This window comes from Gymnoscopelus braueri (assembly GCF_963280865.1).
Source record: "Gymnoscopelus braueri genome assembly, chromosome: 8".
In the NCBI taxonomy this organism is placed as follows: Eukaryota; Metazoa; Chordata; class Actinopteri; order Myctophiformes; family Myctophidae; genus Gymnoscopelus; species Gymnoscopelus braueri.
Window position 1 is genome coordinate 6535424 of NC_137609.1, and position 20105 is coordinate 6555528.

At 39.3% G+C, this 20105-nt stretch overlaps 1 protein-coding gene across 1 annotated transcript; it reads right to left on the bottom strand.

Moving 5' to 3' along the window:
- Positions 1–1244: 1244 nt before the first annotated feature.
- Positions 1245–15970, bottom strand: b4galt4 (UDP-Gal:betaGlcNAc beta 1,4- galactosyltransferase, polypeptide 4). The gene is made up of 7 exons (XM_080435807.1): positions 15842–15970; positions 10516–11096; positions 9428–9660; positions 5759–5946; positions 3925–4047; positions 2387–2491; positions 1245–1861 (listed from the first exon to the last, which is right to left on the bottom strand). The coding sequence occupies exons 2-7, from the start codon at positions 10796–10798 to the stop codon at positions 1729–1731; spliced, it is 1065 nt and encodes a 354-aa protein (XP_080291933.1). The 5' UTR covers positions 10799–11096; positions 15842–15970; the 3' UTR covers positions 1245–1728.
- Positions 15971–20105: the final 4135 nt, after the last annotated feature.

Consider the following 20105-nt stretch of genomic DNA (forward strand, 5'->3'; position numbering starts at 1 on the left):
CAATCTCTTTGGGCGAAAATAATTGATCTTGTAGATCGGCTATTTTCACAGAATGTTCGCCCCCCAGAGTAGGGACGCACAGGTTCAAGTTTAACGCCTTTTTTTCGGTAAAAGGAACCCAGCGATGGATTTGTTCTTCTTTTGGAGAACAAAATGAAATGACTTAACCGATAACAACATTTCTCACACATGCAGAATAATACCTTATCCTAGCTTGTGTGTGAAGCATAGAGTGCTTGTGGTCACACAATCATACACAAAAAAAACAACCACAACAAAAACATAACTTTAGCAACTGTATGAAATCATTGTGAAAAGAAGCCGCGTCCAAAATCACTCACCACTCACTATATAGTCCACTGTGGACCACTAGTGGCGTCCGAGTGTATAGCGGCGGGAATTATTATGAAAATTGAGGTACAACCGACGGTCACTAATCAAGCACTACAGTGTATACCGTCATGCACGTATCACATTAAATAAGGCTCTAGTCTTTCCTACAGCTGGCTCAGGTTCGAATCCAACCCAAGGCTTTTTCGAAACGCAAGTCGATCACCCACCTTTCCTGTCCCTCTGCTCACTGTCTCTGTCCGACAGAAAGCATGAAATGAAATGCCAAATAAATAAATAGAAAAGAGGAGAGAGAGCAGCACAACCTGACGCTGATCTGGCATGTTTTAAATTGTGCTACAGCAATGACGTAATTAACCCTTTTTAGATCGGGGAAAGATCTGTGTCATTTTAGATTTCTTTGGCTATTCAAAAATAGCAGATTTACAAGCTCATAGCGCTACGAGCTTGTAGATTTTGCATGGGAAAATCGTGAAAATGTGTGCAAATCTTTGAATATATATGGTGGGGGGGGGGACAAAATATATGTCCCTGGAACAAAATATTTTGAGACGGGGGACATGAAAAAAGTTTGAGAACCACTGATTATAGCTACATATGTTTTAAAAACAAAAACTGTTAGGATTTAGAAGACATTTGTATTATCCCCAGAAGCAAAGATTTGAGTAAGAAATGTTTGCTTTAAAAAATATATATATATATATTCAAAGATTTGCACACATTTTCACGATTTTTAAAAATACAAATTTCAAGGACCCCCAGTTTGATATGCATTAGGCCATGGACCCCCCCCCCCCATTTGATATGTGTCTCATCTCTGGGACCCCAATCTGCACCTCAGTGTTAATGTAGTTCATTTGGTTCCCGTCCCGACTATCAATCGTTTACATGGGGACCCGCTGGAACTATACCCTCAAGGACCACTTGGGGTCCCTGGACCTCACGTTCAGAAGAAACCACTGCCCTATACAAAGTTAGAGAGTAGTTAATGACTGAATGATTTTGGACACAGACGTTCTGTATACGGTGCCGTTATGGCCGCTAGGTAATAATAGAAAAGAGTTGTTCTTATTGGACTCACAGCCTCTCTGAGGTCTTCACTCAAGTCTCTTCAGTTCAGTCACCATCCGTTCCCATGCATTCTGGATATCTGTGGTTAGCGGTTGGTGGTCCTGGACCACTCAATCTGCCCCCCATGTCCATAAGAGTTTGTTTGTTTTGAAATGATACTTTGGCCATTCATTAAAAAAAATGACACATCCCAGGAGTCTTGGACGGAACACAAGGATGATGCAAGGAGGCGTACTTGATAAAAGCGGTAGCCATTGTTCGTCGTCAAAGCGGGGGGGCTCTCTCTCTCTCTCTATGGTGAGACCCTCAGTGCGGTTTGCCGATGTCCACGGTGACGTTGACGTACAGAGGGGGTCTCTCCACCGACAGAGTCTTATAGGAACAGGAGTTTAGGCCGTCCTTTTTCCACACTTGGGGCGTCCGCCCGAGCAACCGCATCCTGTGAAAACATCAGCGTTTATATATCTGTCAAAATTAGCCATATTTTGCTGCATGACTCGGCTGCATATACCTTTAACATCTGTGTCATTTGGGATTTATTTGGCTATTAAAAAAATATCGGATCTACAAGCTCATAGCCCGGCACCAGGTGCCGCACTATGAGCTTGTATCTCTGCTATTTTTGAAAAATCGTGAAAATGTGTGCAAATCTTTGAATATATATATTTTTAAAGCGAACATTTGTAACTCAAATCTTTGCTTCTCAAGTCACTAATGGTCGCTTAAAAAATATATATATATTCAAAGATTTGCACACATTTTCATGATTTTTTTTTTTTTTGCAGATCTACAAGCTCATAGAGCGGCACTCAGTGGTCCGCTATGACCTTGTATATCTGCTATTTTTGAATTGCCTAAAGTATAAAATAATGGTTAAAGTGGTTAAAATCGTAATTTAAAAAGTCTTAATGGGTTAACAACAATACACACGTATGGATATGAAGTTGTAGTAAAACAGACTGACCTGTCTTTATTAATTTCGTTGCCGCTGTCGCGTTTATGAAACACCATGGTGTAGCGGGCGATGTCGGCCGGCGGCCTGATGATCTTCATCTTCTGCAGCTCCACCCTGTCAGAGAGGAGAGAGAGCAGGAGAAACCTCTTTATCTCCATATTTTAAACTTTTTGTGTTTTTTTCCGTATATATTAATGCTCTACTTGATCATACTCAATTTGTTTTACTAGAGTAAGTATCAATACTGCAATGCAGAAACACTACTGTTAAAAGTCCCGGTAATCCAAATTTACTTGAGTGAAAGTACAAAAGTATTGGCATCAAAATATACTTAGAGTACCAAAAGTAAAAGTACTCATTATGCAGACTGTACTGTTTCACAAGTTATATAAGTGTAACATTTTAAAGAATATATATATTTTGCAGATCTACAAGCTCAAGAGACGTGCTGTGAACAAAAAACTACATTAACATATTTTGTTTTACAGTCATGCCCAGTCATACAATAATCTTGTAATAATGTAGATCATACATGGGAAATTTATTTCTGGTGTCTTAGACGTCCAGTGGCACAGGGCTTATGATACAACGGACGTCTTAGACGTCCAGTGGCACTGAATGAGTTAATGACTAGTATAAAAATGCAATTGTCTTTTTTATTATGTCCAATGTTTTTGTATTTAACCCATTGAGACCTGAGAAGATTCTAGAAATGTCTTCTAAATCCTAATTTTTTTTTAAAAAAAAAACCCAATTTTTTTTTTCCTCGATTTTTCAAAAATAGCAGATCTACAAGTTCATAGCGCGGCACTCGGTGCCGCGCTATGAGCTTGTATATCTGCTATTTTTGAATAGCCTAAAGAAATCTAAAGTGACACAGATGCGTTCCAGGTATCAATGGGTTAAGTTCATAAAGTTAACATAAACAAATAGCAAAAAAAAAATCAGGATTCCAATAAAAAAATAGCAAAAATAGCAGATCTACACGCTCAAAACGTGTCGCAGTGCGATGCGTTTTGAGCTTGTAGATCGGCTATTTTTGTGTGACATAGAATGGCTTAATGACTAGTATTAAAATTCTATTGTCTTTTTTATGTGCAATGTATTTGTATTTAAGTTCATAAAGTTAACATAAGTACTAAATGCATTTGAAATTAAATGAAAATGTTACTTTTCAGGATTCCAATAAAACAATAGCAAAAAAAAAAATCAGTATTCCAATTAAAAAATAGCAGATCTACAAGCACAAAACGCGTCACACTGCGACACGTTTTGAGCTTGTAGATCGGCTATTTTTGCTACTTTTGTGTGACATAGAATGGCGAAGTACGGCATTCATTTACGAAAAAAAGTTAAAATACGTAGATAAGGTGTCTGCCCGACAGTATAGCAATGTGGCCCTCTGCAGTGAGAGTGGAAATATAGCGGCCCTCTCCATCATCAAAGTTGCCCACAGCTGATATAGATAGTGTCATGTGTCATGTTTTTTTGTGAGGTGGTAGTTTGGAATGAAACTCCCATCAGGTCAGCTAGGGTTAGGGTCTCACCTGATGCGGAGGTCGTCGTCCTCTCCTCCCCAGCCCCAGTAAGCGTTGGAGAATCCGTTCACTTTATGAAACTGCTCTTTTGTCATCGCTGTGACTCCACCGAAGTAGCCTTTGTAACGCAGCCTGGAAAACAGACAAGAGGAAATACAAATAAATACACAGCATGTTCATTCACGTCACTGGAGACTCACACTAGTGCAACAACCCCAAACCTGCATAAGAAAAGGGATTTGGTCCATTCCAAATACAGAGTATAAACTGCTCCAGTCATATGTCCTTACGTTAAGCCATTCAATCCGGGAACGCATCTGTGTCATTTTAGATTTTAGCTATACTAACCATTATTTTATACTTTGGCTATTCAAAAATAGCAGATCTACAAGCTCATAGCGCGGCACTCGAGCCTGTAGATCTGCTATTTTTTGAAAAATCCTGAATATTTTTGCAAATATTATATTTATTTATTTTTAAGCGAACATTTGTAACTCAAATCTTTGCTTCTGGGGGGGGGGTCCGAGGAACAAAACATTTTGGGATGGGGGTCCGCGGCCAAATACATATCTAAAAATGTTTTCTAAATCCTAACAGTATGTTGCTACTATATCAGTGGTGATCCAACTTGTCCATGTCAAGGACCCCCAAAATGATTTTATGTATTTGGCCGCGGACCCCCATCTCAAATACGTTGTTCCAGGGACCCCCAGGAGCACAGATCGGAGTTAAAAATGTTCGCTTTATTCAAAGATTAGCAAAAGAAATCCACGATAAGAATAATATAATTGCAGATCTACAAACTCATAGCGCAGCACTCGGTGCCGCGCTATGAGCTTGTAGATCTGCTATTTTTGAATAGCCAAAGAAATCTTAAAATGACACAGATGCGTTCCCGGTCTTAATGGATTAACTAGATTAACCGTAGCTGTAATCAGAGCCGTCTGGGAGAAATGCGGGGCCCTGTGCGAAGTCGCGTGCGCGCGGTTTTGGGCGGATATTTCCGAGTTTTTGGTGGTTATTTGCGGTTATTTCTTTTTATAACTCTTAATAAATGTGATTTTTTTTTTTGCAGGGCCCCCCCAAGTGTGGGGCCCGGTGCGGCCGCACCGCTCGCACCACCCTTCCTGCGGCCCTGGCTGTAATAGGCCTGTGATAAACACAGGTCTGACATATATTCATGCAATGTCTAACAACATTCTACAAGGACACTCAAATATTATGTTCAGCGCCAGTTTCCCAGACATGGATTAACCACTTAAACCCTATACACTTTGTCTTATGAGTGACGGATAGCGAGAATAGCCGATCTACAAGCTCCCACATCGCGTTTTGAGCTTATAGAGTAGTATGCAGTATAAGTGTCATGATATTTCTTTGGTTAAAACAACATTTTTATGGTAGTTTTTATTGTTAAAGCTCTATATTCTAATAGTAATCACTACCATAGATCAGGGGTGTAAAACTCATTTCAGGTCGTGGTGCCAGATTGGTTGGGTTGGATCAAATTGGTATCTCAACCTGAAAATGTACTTTCTGTTTACTAAAGAGCGGGAGAGACCCCTGTTACTAAACAAACACTCTATACAGCAATGATTACTATGAGACTATTGTATTGTATTGTATTGGTCGTATTATATTATATGTATTATTGATGAATTGAGTACAATGGACCACAATGGAAACAAGCCCCCTAGCTGCTGGGGCTTTTTGTGTTATCCTTTTGTGCATAACCTTTGACTGTACTGTATTCAATCAAAGAGTGTTCTGTTTGTATACACTGCAGTATCAAGAGTAAATTGAAACTCAAGCCTTTTATGAGTGGAGTCAGGTGTTTGCTTACTTGTAGCCTGTGGCGTTTCGTCCGACCACTAAGTGTTTGGGCTCTTTGTCGCAGGTGTAGAGGTTGTAATCGTTCTCAGGCACCAGGTCCACATCGTGGAAGATGAAGCACTGCCAGTCGTAGTCCTTCAGGGCCTCCAGGTAGCCCACGTTCAGTAACTTGGCACGGTTAAATGTTGCATCACCAGCCTTTCAAAATAAAACCATGTTGATGACGTCAGATCCACTGATTGATTGAATGCTTTATTAACAGTTTGCAAAGACAAGCACAGGGAAGTACAGTTCAATACAAGGTCTGTTAAGAGGATTTTAAACCCAAGAAAGTAGTACCTTTGGCTTGTTTCCATTGGGGTGCTTTGTACTAAATTCATCGCGTCAGAGAGATGTCTTCTCTCTACTAAGCTCAGTATATTGCAAACGTTGTGACAAATTTCCACAAGTGACACAAATATCGTCTCTGTCGGTGTGGAAACCTCATATGTCCAAAACTGTTACTTTTCAGGATTCAAATTCAAAAATATCAAAAGTAGCAGATCTACAAGCTCGAAACCGTCGGTTTGCGCTTGCAGATCTGTTACTTTTGATACTTTTGTGTGACGCTGTAGGATGATCAATTAGTGCATTAATTTACAAAGAAACACAAAGTTAGGATACGGAGATAAGAGGTTTCTGCCTGACACAGCGATGATATTCACTATTGGTTGCACCAGTAGTTAAAGCTGCAAACGAGCACTGACAGCTTGTTTGGGTCGAGGACTTATTGTACTTTGACCTTCATGTAATAGCACTTGGCAACAAGTAGGTGTCCTACCCGACCACATGATCTCAATGTCTCAATAGAAGAGCAGGTAGACCAACTACGACCACAACTCTTAAGTTACCTTGTATTAACACATTCCACGCCAGAGTTTAATATCATAATGTACTCACCAGTGCCAGCGATTTATTGTTGTTTTTTTCACGTCGCCACAGACCTCGCTAAATACCTTAAGATCGCGCGTTAAACTGTTTGTAGACACACAGGGTAGCTGTGTGAGTGGCCCAGAGAAGACCGTTTCAATCGGCGACATTCCATTTTGCAGTAGTCGCGGTTTCTGTTAAACAGCGTTCAGCGAGGAGAAAAAAGAACTCTGAGATAATGGCGGATTAGGGGAAGCTTTAGAGCGGCGGCGGATGGGAACGAAAATCTCCGGATACGGATATTTCCGTATCCGGGTGTGCTACAATGAAATGTGTCACTGCGAGGGAGGCCTACAATGAAATGTGTCACTGCGAGGGAGGCCTACAATGAAATGTGTCACTGCGAGAAAAAAAAAGAAAAATAATACCACTTCGCGTAGAACTACGCGACTGGCACGCTGCGCAATTATTTAAGTTAGCGTAGAACTATGCGATTGGCACGTAATGTGTTAACATAACTACCACACAGTTGTGTTGAAATAACATAGTTGTTTTTAGGACCACAATGGGCAAACAAGTCAACTTTTATTGTGTTATCCTTTTAGCCTAAATGTTAGGGGTTTTTTTTTACTAAAAAGAAAGTATTCAAGCAATCAATCAATTCCACAAAAAAAAGTTATGGATTGCAGCTTTAATTCAATGACACCGATATTCCCACTCCCACTGAGGCTGAGACATGGACCCTTCACAGCAAACACAGGAAAGGGCCCTGGATGGAGTCTATATACACGAATGCTACGAATGGCACTATAGGTGTCACATGGACGGACCACAGCAGAAATGAGGACCTCCATGGGGACCTACCACAGGTCACAGACAAGGTCAGAGAGAGACGGATGAGGCTGGCAGGGCACTGCAGCGTCAGGGAAGCAAACCGACACTATGGGAGCCAACCCAGGGCAAAGCCAGGAAAGGCAAGAAGCTGCAGGACAGCTTAACTAACCCATTCAATCTGGGAACGCATCCGTGTCACTTTAGATTTCTTTGGCTATTCAAAAATAGCAGATCTACAAGCTCATAGTGTGGCACCGAGTGCCGTGCTATGAGCTTATAGATGTGCTATTTTTTTGAAAAATCGTGAAAATGTGTGCTCAAATCTTTCAAACTCAAATCTTTGCTTCTGGGGGGGGGGTCCCTGGAACAAAATATTTTGAGATGGGGGGGGGGGGGGGTCTGCGGAAAAATACATATCATTTTGGGGGTCTTTGACATGAAAAAAGTTTGAGAACCACTGATATTATAGCGACAAACTGTTCGGATTTAGAAGACAATATTGTAGAATCCCCAGAAGCAAAGATTTGAGCTAAAAATGGTACTGTACATAAAGCCTATACTAAAGTTTTCACGTTTTTTCAAAAAAAAACATAGCAGATCTACAAGCTTGTATGAGGTTGTATATCTGCTATTTTTGAATAGTCCAAAGTATAAAATAATTGTTATAGCTAAAAAATCAGTATGCGTTCCCGGATTGAATAGGTTAACTAACAACAAACACTGTAGAGGTCAAGACCCTGATGTTAGATAGGAGAGTGTGGAGGGCAGCGATTCAGGAGTCCCGAGTTGGTGTTGGTTAGACCGCACTCTCGCATCATATCGCATTCCCACTCCACACATTTATGTGAAATGTGAATGTATTTGTATTAATTTTTTATTCAGTGGCATTGTTTGAGTAATGCATGTCATATTTAATCCATGGGAAAGACTGCCCATGACCGCTGCAGACAGCTACAGTGTCCTCCTGTGAGGACTTAATTTTCCGTACGCCATACTGTAAATTAAACACAGCTGTTTAAAAGGCTTAAAAAAAAAGCTCTATACCGTCACAACCCAAATCATGGCCGACAGGATTTGGGCCGACATGCCCAAATCATGGCCGACATTCAGTGGCACCTCCAGCGGATTTTTATTGGGGGTGCTGTGGTGGAGCTTGACTATTAATTGGGGATTTGGGGCCGCTCAGAACTGTGTCTATAACCTACCAACGTACGCAGCACGCACACACACACATGACTAAATGCATCACGCTTGGTTACTTGTTCTCATGTTGCTGTTTTTTTTTTATTAGAATTGTTGAACACAAAATGTTAAGAATGTCATTTAGATAGCATGTTGTCTAGACAGATGCTAGTTTGATGTCTATCTGGTATCCTAGTTTCTTTGAGGCACTACATTGTTCTATTTGCAGCACTCTACTTATGTGAATTTTTACCCTGTTTGTTTGTTGACTAGAGTTCATACTGGCTCTGCTCACTCTGATCTCGCACTTGTAAGTCGCTCTGAATAAGAGCGTCTACTAAATGTCCTAAATTGATATTTATTACAAAGCAGCCCAAGCCTCCTGTAACTGTGCACAGTGGGCCATCGTGTGAAGATTCTTGCTAGTGTCTGCTTGTAAAGTTTACAATGTTTGAAGAGCTGGGGGGGTGGGGGGGGGATAAACAGAACAAGTACAGTCAAACACTTGGTCTAAAAGGATAACACCAAAAAAGTCCTTGCGGGTCTTGTTTCCGTATGTATTCAATAGTTCAATCACCAAAATTCAATATCATCACAAATATAAAACAATATATGTACAGAGAAGGGGGGTTGGTCGCCTGTCTAAGGGAGAAGTGATAACAACCTCCCCCTTTGGCCTCTTGAAAGGTGAATTTTCAGGGCTGTTTTAAAGGAAGCCAGTGAACCACATGTTTTAAGGGATGGGGTACGGTACCTGCTGGATGACGTAGATGGCGTAGTGTAGCTGCTGCCTCTGGAGGAAGGGGTGCAGGTGATGGAGGAGATAGCGGAGGTGTTTCTCGCGGCTGCGGTGTGGAAGGAGGATGGCCACGCTCTGCCTCGGTATGCAGTCCGCAGGACGGTACTGGCCCTCCCTCACCACAACGTTGTCACTCTCCACCTCGTTGAGCGTCAGCGAGGGCTCAAAGGACAGCTTCATGGCTCCCTCTACAGAGACAAAGACAAGAGTTAAAAAAACAAAAAAAAACAAGACGATACTTTTTACTTGGTAAATGGTGCTTTTACTGTATATAGCGCCTTTATCCAAAGCAGTGGTGTAAAGTAACTAAGTATATTTACTCAAGTACTGTTCTTAAGTACACTTTTGAGAAATTATTACTTTACTGGAGTATTTCCCATTTTCAATACTTTTACTCCACTACATGTCAGAGGCAAATATTATACTTTTACTCCACTAGAAGTATTTGAAAACTTTAGTTACTAGTTACTTTGTAGATTTTGATTATTATTACAAAACATACATTAACTGCCCTATATTCATTTCGTCCATTTGAAAATAGCCGATCTACAAGCAACGCATTGTGAGCTTGTAGATCTGCTTTTTTCTAAAGATTTGTATACATTTGAAAACTTGTGAAATGGGGCATTCTGCATAGTGAATACTTTTACTTTTGTACTTTTAAGTATATTTTGATACAATTAATTAATTTTGTACTTTTACTCAAGTAGATTTTAGAATTCCGGACTGTTACTTGTAACAGAGTATTTCTACATTGCAGTATTGATACTTTTACTTAAGTAAAAAATGTGAGTACTTTTTACACCACTGATCCAAAGTGCTTTAGAATGTGTTCACCCATTCAAAAACACACATTCATACACCGATGGCAGAGGAAACATGCAAGGAAGGCACCAACCTGCTCATTGCAGTGTCTTACTTCACAAGTACCGTGTGTGTGTGTGTGTGTGTGTGTGTGTGTGTGTGTGTGTGTGTGTGTGTGTGTGTGTGTGTGTGTGTGTGTGTGTGTGTGTGTGTGTGTGTGTGTGTGTGTGTGTACTTACGAAGCAGTGGTGATTTCTCGGGACATTCAATGGGATCTATGGGTGACTGGTCGTCGGTGATGACACCCTGTGTGGGTGACGATATCCCTGGGTTCGCCTCCACCCTGCTTACAACCAGCCCTCTGCTAACAGTCTGCACTACAGCCAGGGGTAAGTCCTGAGCAGTCCTCACCGTTTCACCTGCGAAGGCAGCGATCCATGCCAACACGCTCAGCGAGAGCACGAACAGAATGACGTACTTTCCACGTCGTAGGCATTTGGACATGGGAGGACAGACTCCCATGGCTGCAGGACTGCAGTGATGATGACAATTTTTATTTTTAAGTATAGCCTGTTAGCAGAAATTACTAGTTTTGGTTTATTATGATATTTCTTCTATGGAGGCGGTTGCGTTAAAAACGGAGAGGGTCGCGGGTCCGCTGTCGAGTCGTCCCATTGCAGCAAAGCATATGATATGTTTGGGCTTCATGTCAACAACATCACTGCTTTGTAAAGGTTTGTCGCTTCGGAACGATGAACCATCGAAACCCAGTTCCAGGCACAAGAGATGTGGCAAAAAAACTCCTTTATTTCTCTGATAACTGTAATGAGAGTTAAAGAAAAAATATATTAATTAGAGCTGTCAGTTACGATCATGATATTTTAGCCTTTCAGGCTTGGAAACAAAAACTGGAAAGGGCAGATATGGCAAATAACAAAGATATAGAAGAAAATAACTGACAATGACCGGTACCAATAATCAAAATAAATGATGTACTATGAACAAAACAGGCCATGTATAGTAATAATTGTATACTTTAAAAAATAACAAAAATAGCCCATCTACAAGCTCACAACATGACGCATTGCGACACATTGTATGAACATTTTTAAGCATTGTTTAATTTCTTTGCCCTAAAAATGCCCGAAATCGGGAGAAAGCCAGGCTGAAAGTTATACTACAGTAAAGTAAAGATTCCTAAAAATGTGTACTTATTAAGTACAGTACTTGAGTACATGTACTTTTACACCACTGCGATCAGGAGATTATGTAATAATTGTGACGGGGTCAGGCCCTACCATTGGCAGCGTATCCACTCACACCCTGACCCACACCCCACTACTTCTGCTATTACATTACAAGCTCAATACAAGATCATTTGTACTGTACAACATTACACCTCAACACCTGGGTGTATAGTAATACTAATACCCCATGATCAATACCTTGTATACTCTTTGGAAGGAAGTGAGACTACTGTCTTTTGTTTAAATGTCACCTGTTTTCCCTGTCGACACAGTTCCAATCTATTTATTTTCACACACTCTCCATACAATGGTGTCCTGATGGTAATCTGCAGCTGTAACAGTATACTGTATACCTGGTGTTTTGTGAGCACCTCGGCAGATATAATGCATATCCTGTTGACACGCTGCTTTTGTTTCACTTTTTCTCCTCGGTTGCACAACCATCAGGGTCTCAAGTATCCCATCCTGAGACAATTAACATATCTTTGCTGTCGGGTGAAATCCTCGTAATGTCCCAAAAAAAAACTGTAGCAAAAGATTGCCAATCTACAAGCTCAAAGCGCGTCCATTGCGCCGCGTTGAGCTTGTAGATCGGTTATTTTTGCTACTTTTGTGTGACGCTGCAGTATGACGAAGTGGGGGTACTTATTTACGACAAAGTAAAAAATATGGAGATAGGAGGTTTCTGCTCGACAGCAACAATATTATATCCTGACTATTAAACAGTATATACACTGGCCAGTATGGGGAAGTATTAAAGCGGAATATGAATAAAATGTCATCTTGACAAAATCTGTATGGTAGAGTATGTTAATAAAAAAACGTATACAATTGGGGTGGTTGTATTTGGTCTCCCTGCTCTTCTGTTTGACATTTAGAATCTAGATCGTGTCAAAGGTCATGACTCACCTAGACACAGGATCTGACAACGAATTTTGATCTGATGGTCAAGATTCAATTTATCTCCTGAGCAAGCAGGTAGGCTCTATAGGGCATAGCAGTGGCGGACATTTTCTGGTTCCACTTCAAAATACTCAATGCATTTTTCCCATTGACATTTCCAAAAATATTTATATCAATTCATTTAAGCCTAGAATCAAGCCATCCAGGGTCCTGGTGAATCATGACCATTAAAAGAAAAATTCTGTGATTTTATTTTATTTTATATTTAATTATATGATATACTATATTTAATAAATACCCTTTGTTTTGCCGTTTTCCAAAAAGTTTTTTCACAGAATCAAACGTTTTATGGTCATGATTCACCAGGACCCTGGATGGCTTGATTCTAGGCTTAAAATAATTGATATAAATATTTTTGGAAATGTCAATGGGAAAAATGCATTGACTATTTTGAAGTGGAACCAGAAAATGGCCGCCACTGCTATGCCCTATTGAGTATATTAGCTCAATGGTAAAATAAAATCAGGACTTAACATGAAACCTGGTTCAAATCCGGGGTATAAGAGGACAGTTACATAGTGCTGCTTTAACGGTGCAACCAACGCTCTCCCAAAGCTATAGAAACCAGAGATCTGCTAGTGGTATCTGTTCTGTCATCAGAACCAAGCCTGATGCTTGCTGATGTTAATGATTAATTGAAGACAGACTTGAAAAGCTCCACTTTTAACACCAACTTAATGGAGGTTGAACTACCAGACAGCTACCATTTGGGTTGGTTCCCTGACTCTGGGTCAATTCAACCATGTCCAGGACTTTACCCCCTCTTCACATAATATATATAATATATATATTTCCTTGTTTCTAGTGAGGAAGTACATTTTGGGTAACAATGAAAAGAAACTATCCCACTAGACAGAGTGTGGTACATATAGATGGTTGCTCTTGAGATAAAAATAGGAAAAAAAACAATGGAAAAAATGATGGAATCTGGGAAGAATGCATGTTGTGTGAACCGCGCTCACCTTAGAATTATGTTCTGCCAATCTGAATATTATATAATCACAATTCCATATGGCGTGCAGGCCTGGCATGTATTGCTTTCATAGTGTACACAGCATGGTCCTATAGCACCAACCCCCCACCTCCCCCCATTATGTTTGTATAGCTTTTTTGACTGATTGAATACGCTATTAGTCAGAAATGTAAACAGCACAAGGTACAACAATACATTAAAGGACAACTTTGTTTTTTTACAACCAAGGTTTATGTTTTAGATTGTAATTAAAGTAAATAAAAGATGAGTGTTAAAACATTTAAATGTACTGCTTTCTATAGTTTTAGCCATTTTCGTGTTCTTTTTTACAGTGGGCGGGGGCATTCTGTCCGGTGGCTAAATATGTATTTTTTTACACAATAACCCGGCGTTTTCTTTATTATTATTTACAGTAGCTCTTCTAGCCCCCAATAACTCACATCTGGCCATCAAAGACCACAGGACCTTTTTTATTGTGTAAAAAAGGCATATTTAGCCACCGGACAGAATGCCCCCGCCCACTGTAAAGAAATATCGCTAAAATTGCTAAAACTATAGAAAAAAAAAAGAACACTCATCTTTTATTTACTTTAATTACAAGCTAAAATATAAACCTTGGTTGTAAAAAAACTAAGTTGTCCTTTAAAACAGGATAGTTCACCCCCTATCGATTACACACCCCATGGAGCCTTGAATTCATCAAAATCTCCATGAATTCAAGGCTTCCTGGGGTGTGTGTAAGCGATAGGAAAAAAGTCATTTTGGGGGTGAACTATCCCTTAAAGACTAAAAGGACAATACAAAAAAGTCCTGGACTTGTTTCCATTGCGGTCCTATGTATTCAATTCATCAACTTATTATGCTGTTATCCCCTTTTTTCACCACCAGAGAATTACTTGAACATCAATCAAATCAACCTGATTATTTAATGTACTTTTTTGTCCCATCATGATCAGTGGTGGAAAAAGTACTCAAATTTTTTACTTAAGTAAAGGTATCAATACTGCCATGTAGAAATACTCTGTTACAAGTAAAAGTAAGGTATTCAAAATTTACTTGAGTAAAAGTACAAAAGTATTGCTATCAAAATGTGCTTAAAGTACCAAAAGTAGAAAGTACTCATTATGCAGAATGTCCCATTTCACAAGTTCAAAATGCATACAAATCTTTTGAAAATAGCAGATCTACAAGCTCACAATGCGTCGCATCGCGAAGCATTGTGAGCTTGTAGATCTGCTATTTTCAAATGGCCGAAATGTATATAGGGCTGAAGTGGATAATGTATGTTTTGTGATAATAATCTAAATCTACAAAGTAACTAGTAACTAAAGCTGTCAAATCATTATAGTGGAGTAAAAGTACAATATTTGCCTCTGAGATGTAGTGGAGTAGAAGTAAAAGTATTGAAAATGGGAAATACTCCAGTAAAGTAAAAATTCCTCAAAAGTGTACTTAAGTACAGTGCTTAAGTAAATGCACTTAGTTACTTTATACCACTGATAATAATAAACTGGTAATAAACTTCTATCTTGTGATACAACGTGTCTCCACCTCTGTTTGCCTCAACAATCCTGCATTGATCCAGGATTCCTGGACACACTGTAGCAGAAGCTATAAAACAGTTACAAACATGTTGAGGAGAAAAAAGCCCTGAAGCTCATTGTACCAGCTCATTATTATCAGTGCTGAGTCACTCTTTTAGAAGGACTGACTGACCCCAGACCCCCACCCCCTTGTTGCTAAGTAACCAATACACATGTTCCAGGTGTAGGCTACAGCTTTTGTAGCAAATTGTAGCAATTGTAGAAATATCAGACCTTAATTGTCCAATGTTCAAGCATGTTCTAATCATGTATACTTTACATGATTGTTTCCCAATTTTATTTTATTTTTAGGAAAATAGCCAATTTTATCTTTAGAGAAATAGTATTAGCCTGGCTCTAAAAAAGTGTGTGAAATCCTTGTGGGACTGGTACTAATTAAAAACAGTTCAACTGCACACAATGTCCTCTAGTCTTTCTACTAAAAGATGATATGTAATGATGGACATACACATATATAGTCCCCCTCTATGGTGGGAATAATGTTGTTTTTATACCAAAAGCTATAATACCACGCATTGTGCTTTATAAATTAAAACATGTCAGCTTTGGATTCAAACATGCAAGTAAATAAACACAAGTACACAAACATCCCCTCCACGTTAAACACATAATATCCTAGTATGTATCTAAAACAAGTCAATCGGACATTTAACAGGAATCTAATTTGAGTAAAAAACAGAGGTTTTTGTGATCAACTCATTCTGTGAAGTTTGTAAATAGCAATTATCTTAAAAGAAACTAACTTTCTCTTATGATCCATGAACGTAAAGACACTTACATTGTGAGGAGCATCAGTCAGTCAGGAAGGACAGCAGCAAACAGAGATCATCATGAACACATCTTTCAATCACATCACAGATCTGTAAGCCCATCTGTGTTGATGTTGGTACCTGATCTGTGATGAGAACACAATACACGTCTGTCTGTTACTTCTGTCAGCTGGTGGCGCCAAATACTTCCGGGGCGGGGTCGCGTTTTCACAATAAAATCCCAGTGTAAAAGCCTCGACCACGATCAGTGTTGCCATGTCCGCTTATTATAAGCGACTTTGGGCTTGTTTTTTTTATGTAAAGTTGCTTGTAAATATTGGTAGTTGCGGGGGTAACAGGACAGGTGGGCACCAAAACTATCTGGGCACGAGGGACAACTGGGCACCAAAACCATCTGGGCACTAGGGACGTGTGGGCACCTGGACGAGTGGGCACCTGAATTAGGATTCGTGTCCACAAATGTTTTTGTTTTACTTTACATAGCAGCATGCTGCTTTGTTGTTGGTAAGTGATATTTACCCACTGTTCTTTAAACCAAATGTATTTTTGACCTCAATACTATTTTGGGAAATACACTCTTTATAATTTTGAGTTTTGACCTCGTTGTTGTGTTATGTTGTGGTTCTCTCTCAAACATTTTCAAGTCAAGGACCCCAAATGAAATTATGTATTTTTCCACGGACCCCCATCTGAAAACATTTTGTCCCGTGGAACCCCCATACAAGATTTGTGTTTTTGAAATAGCTATTAAAAAAAAATGCGCAGAGCTCGTAGATCGGCTATTTTCAAATAGCCTATTTGTTTAAAGGTCGAGGGCTCGCTTCTTTGGGCTTGTTTTCATAGACCTGCTTGCTTATTTCTCTCGCATAATCTGGCAACACCGGACACGATTGTCGTCGTACGTACGACGGTGTCGCGTGGTGAAAATAAGTTACGTTTTCAACGTATTCATAACATTTGGCATAAGATTAGACATATAGTGTTTCTTTTTAAATAAATGACAAAAGGTTGAAAGGAATCCTAAATAGTTTTGATATGTAGAACTATAAACCCGGGAAATATTGCAGACAGTTTTGTTCATGATTTCTATCATATCAACAAGGACAATTTCCTCCCTTTTTTTACATTTTAAAGACCAAAATACTGGTTCACATATTTTGCACTGGTCTGTATGGACGGTGAATTTGGATTTACAGAGAAAATCTTTGGAAGTAAAAGTATCATTCAGATTATATTTCTACAGTAGTTTTGTAGCTTGGGTCTCCACCTAGCGTCTTGATGTGGGAAGTGCGGGCAATAGACCATATTCACACGGCGGCCATATTGGAATTTAACATTGAAAGTGCCGCCACCCGGGGTGGCTACTTTCATTGACTTCATAGAAACATGGCCGCCGTGTGAATATGGTCTATGAAGCACTTTCATGACTCTAGTCCAGGGGTCATCAACAGGGGGTCCGGGACCCCTAGGGAGTCCTCAGAGTTACTACAGGGGGGTCTCCAAATCTTTGTGTGATAGGAACTTTTTTTGTTTTTTTTGCATTAACCACTTGAACCCTAGCGTCCCTATTCTAGTAGAATGTCTGTGATCTTACATACATTTAATGTATTCCAAATACACAGGCATAGATCGGTCCTATCCCTGCCAGGTTAGCAGCAGTGGTGGAAAAAGTACTAATATTTGTTACTTAAGTAGAAGTATCAATACTGCAATGTAGAAATACTCTGTTACAAGTAAAATGTACTTGAGTAAAAGTACAAAAGTATTGGTATCAAAATATACTTAAAGTACAAAAATAAAAGTAGGCCTACTCATTATGCAGAATGTCCCATTTCAAGTTTTCAAGTGTATAGAAATATTTTTGAAAATACGTATCCATCTTGAAATGTATAGGCTACACTTAAACAAACATTAATTATAGTTGGGAATGGAATAGGAAAATTTTTAAAATCCAATTTTCGTCTGTCATAGACAATCACCAAACATGTAATTTGTATGAGCCAAAGATAGTTTTCTTACCATCAAGGCAGGCAGGCACCACTTGGAGACTATTAGACTTGGTTTATTGAGTTTGTTTGGTAGCCTAATATCAACCTACTGTATATAAAGAGCACCTGTTCTGCATGTGAGCTATTTGCTTCCTTCTTCTGTTGTACACATACCGGTAAATGTTATTTGACTAAACAATTCTCTTTCTGATGTAACCAGACCCTACTACAGCCAGCACTTCAATGCAAATGTGTATGACAAATACAATGTGGCCCTGTTGGTGTACATGTGTGAAGGGAAGGACACTGACCATAGATTTCGGTAAGCCAAAACTATGCATTTAATGCAAACAGGTTCAAAAGACATGTCTTTATAATTCCTAACACACTCTTTATATATTGTATTGCTTTCTTTTAATAACACTGACAATACCGTATGATGTATGTTACAAGCAACAGGATCAATATGTTTGCAAAAGATTTAACACAAACTTGTGACTGCATTAATTGGAAAAATCAAAGATGAGTCATAAACTGGATCCTAAATGAATTTTTACATTTTATACAGCATGTTACCCAACATCTTCAGTTCTATGCAACTATGCCGTCCTCCACATCTCTGTTAGGGTACTCTAATGCACATAATTCAATGCATGGCAAGTCAGCTGCAAAACAAAGATATTTCTTCTGTTGGCAGCATTGTTTGTCTTTGCAGTAGATACGGTATGTTCTGTCTGAAATAACCACATTTTGGACCAACTACACCATACATGGGCAACTGGCGGCCCGGAGGCCACATCCGCATGTGGCCTCCGGGCCACACCTTCATTTAATGCAGCCCGCAGGTTAATATCGGAATACTGATATATTATTGATTTCAGCTGTTACAATTCCAAACATGCACACATGACCGGCCTTTATTACATCAGTCTATATTAGTAGCTTAATGACTAGTATTTAAGTTAATATTTGTATTTAATTTAATAAAGTTAACATAAGTACTAAAGGCATTTGAAATTAAATGAAAATGTTACTTTTCAGGATTCCAATAAAACAATAGCAAAAAAAAATCAGTATTCCAATTAAAAAATAGCAGATCTACAAGCTCAAAACGCGTAGAACTGCGACACGTTTTGAGCATGTAGATCGGCTATTTTGCTACTTTTGTGTGACATAGAATGGCGAAGTACGGCATTCATTATAACCATGTTATATACAGAGACAGAAGGTCTCCAACAAGCTAAACTCCAGAAGCTGTCATAGCTATTTACTACAGTGTGTTTGTGATCAGCGTTTAGCAAACAAAACAAGGGGTTGGGGGGAATTGAGCATTTTCTTAAGAACTTGTCTTCACAATTGTGATTTTTCTTTGGATAAATGTAACCTTTTGATTTTTATTTTAATGTTCCCTAAAATAGCGACACCATGGTTAATGTGGTTAACATATATATTTAATTATATTGTTAAAATTGTGATATTATCAAACATATATATTAGACAGTCTACATTTCCCAAAAGGAAATGAATATATATTTAATTCATTCCTACCAGAAGCATGGATAAAACATATCCCCACCAGCCTTAACAATGGATGACCAGAAGGCGTATCGAAAGCAAACATTTGTGATTGAACTGATTTGATCCAAGCAAAATGCTTGTTAAAAAATGTAAATAACAAAAAGCTATACTCGTGATAGAACTGTGGTACCTGACATTATTCAATGTGTTCTGTGTCTGAAACAAGTTATGGCTTTACTGTGTAGACTGAGTCATGCACTCTTAAGAGTCTGTCGCCTTAAGAGTTTCTTTCTGGGCCTGGACGACTGGCGTAGCGGTCCAGGCACCTATACTCAATGTAACCTGACAGCGCGTCGCGGGTTCGAGTCCCGAGCCCGATGACCTTTGCTGCGTGTCACTCTCCATCTCTCTCCCCATTTCGTGTCGGCCTACTGTCCTATCAATGAAGCCATAAAAGCCCCAAAATAAATCCCAAAAGAAGCGACTAGGCCACATGAGAACTTTAAACCTAGGCTATTTGGCTATTTTCAAAAGAATCTTGGGGGAAAAGTGAAAACATTTTAACAACACAAATCTTGTATGGGGGGGTCCCTGGCTTCAGATGGGGATAAGCGGATAATTACATATTAATTTGGTGGTCCTTGACATGAAAATGTTTGAGAGCCACTGGTTTAAACAACATTAGGAAGCAAGCCCAAATAAGCAACTACACTTTAGAAACAAGCCCCAAAAAACGCAACCCGCAACTACCAATATATTTACCAGC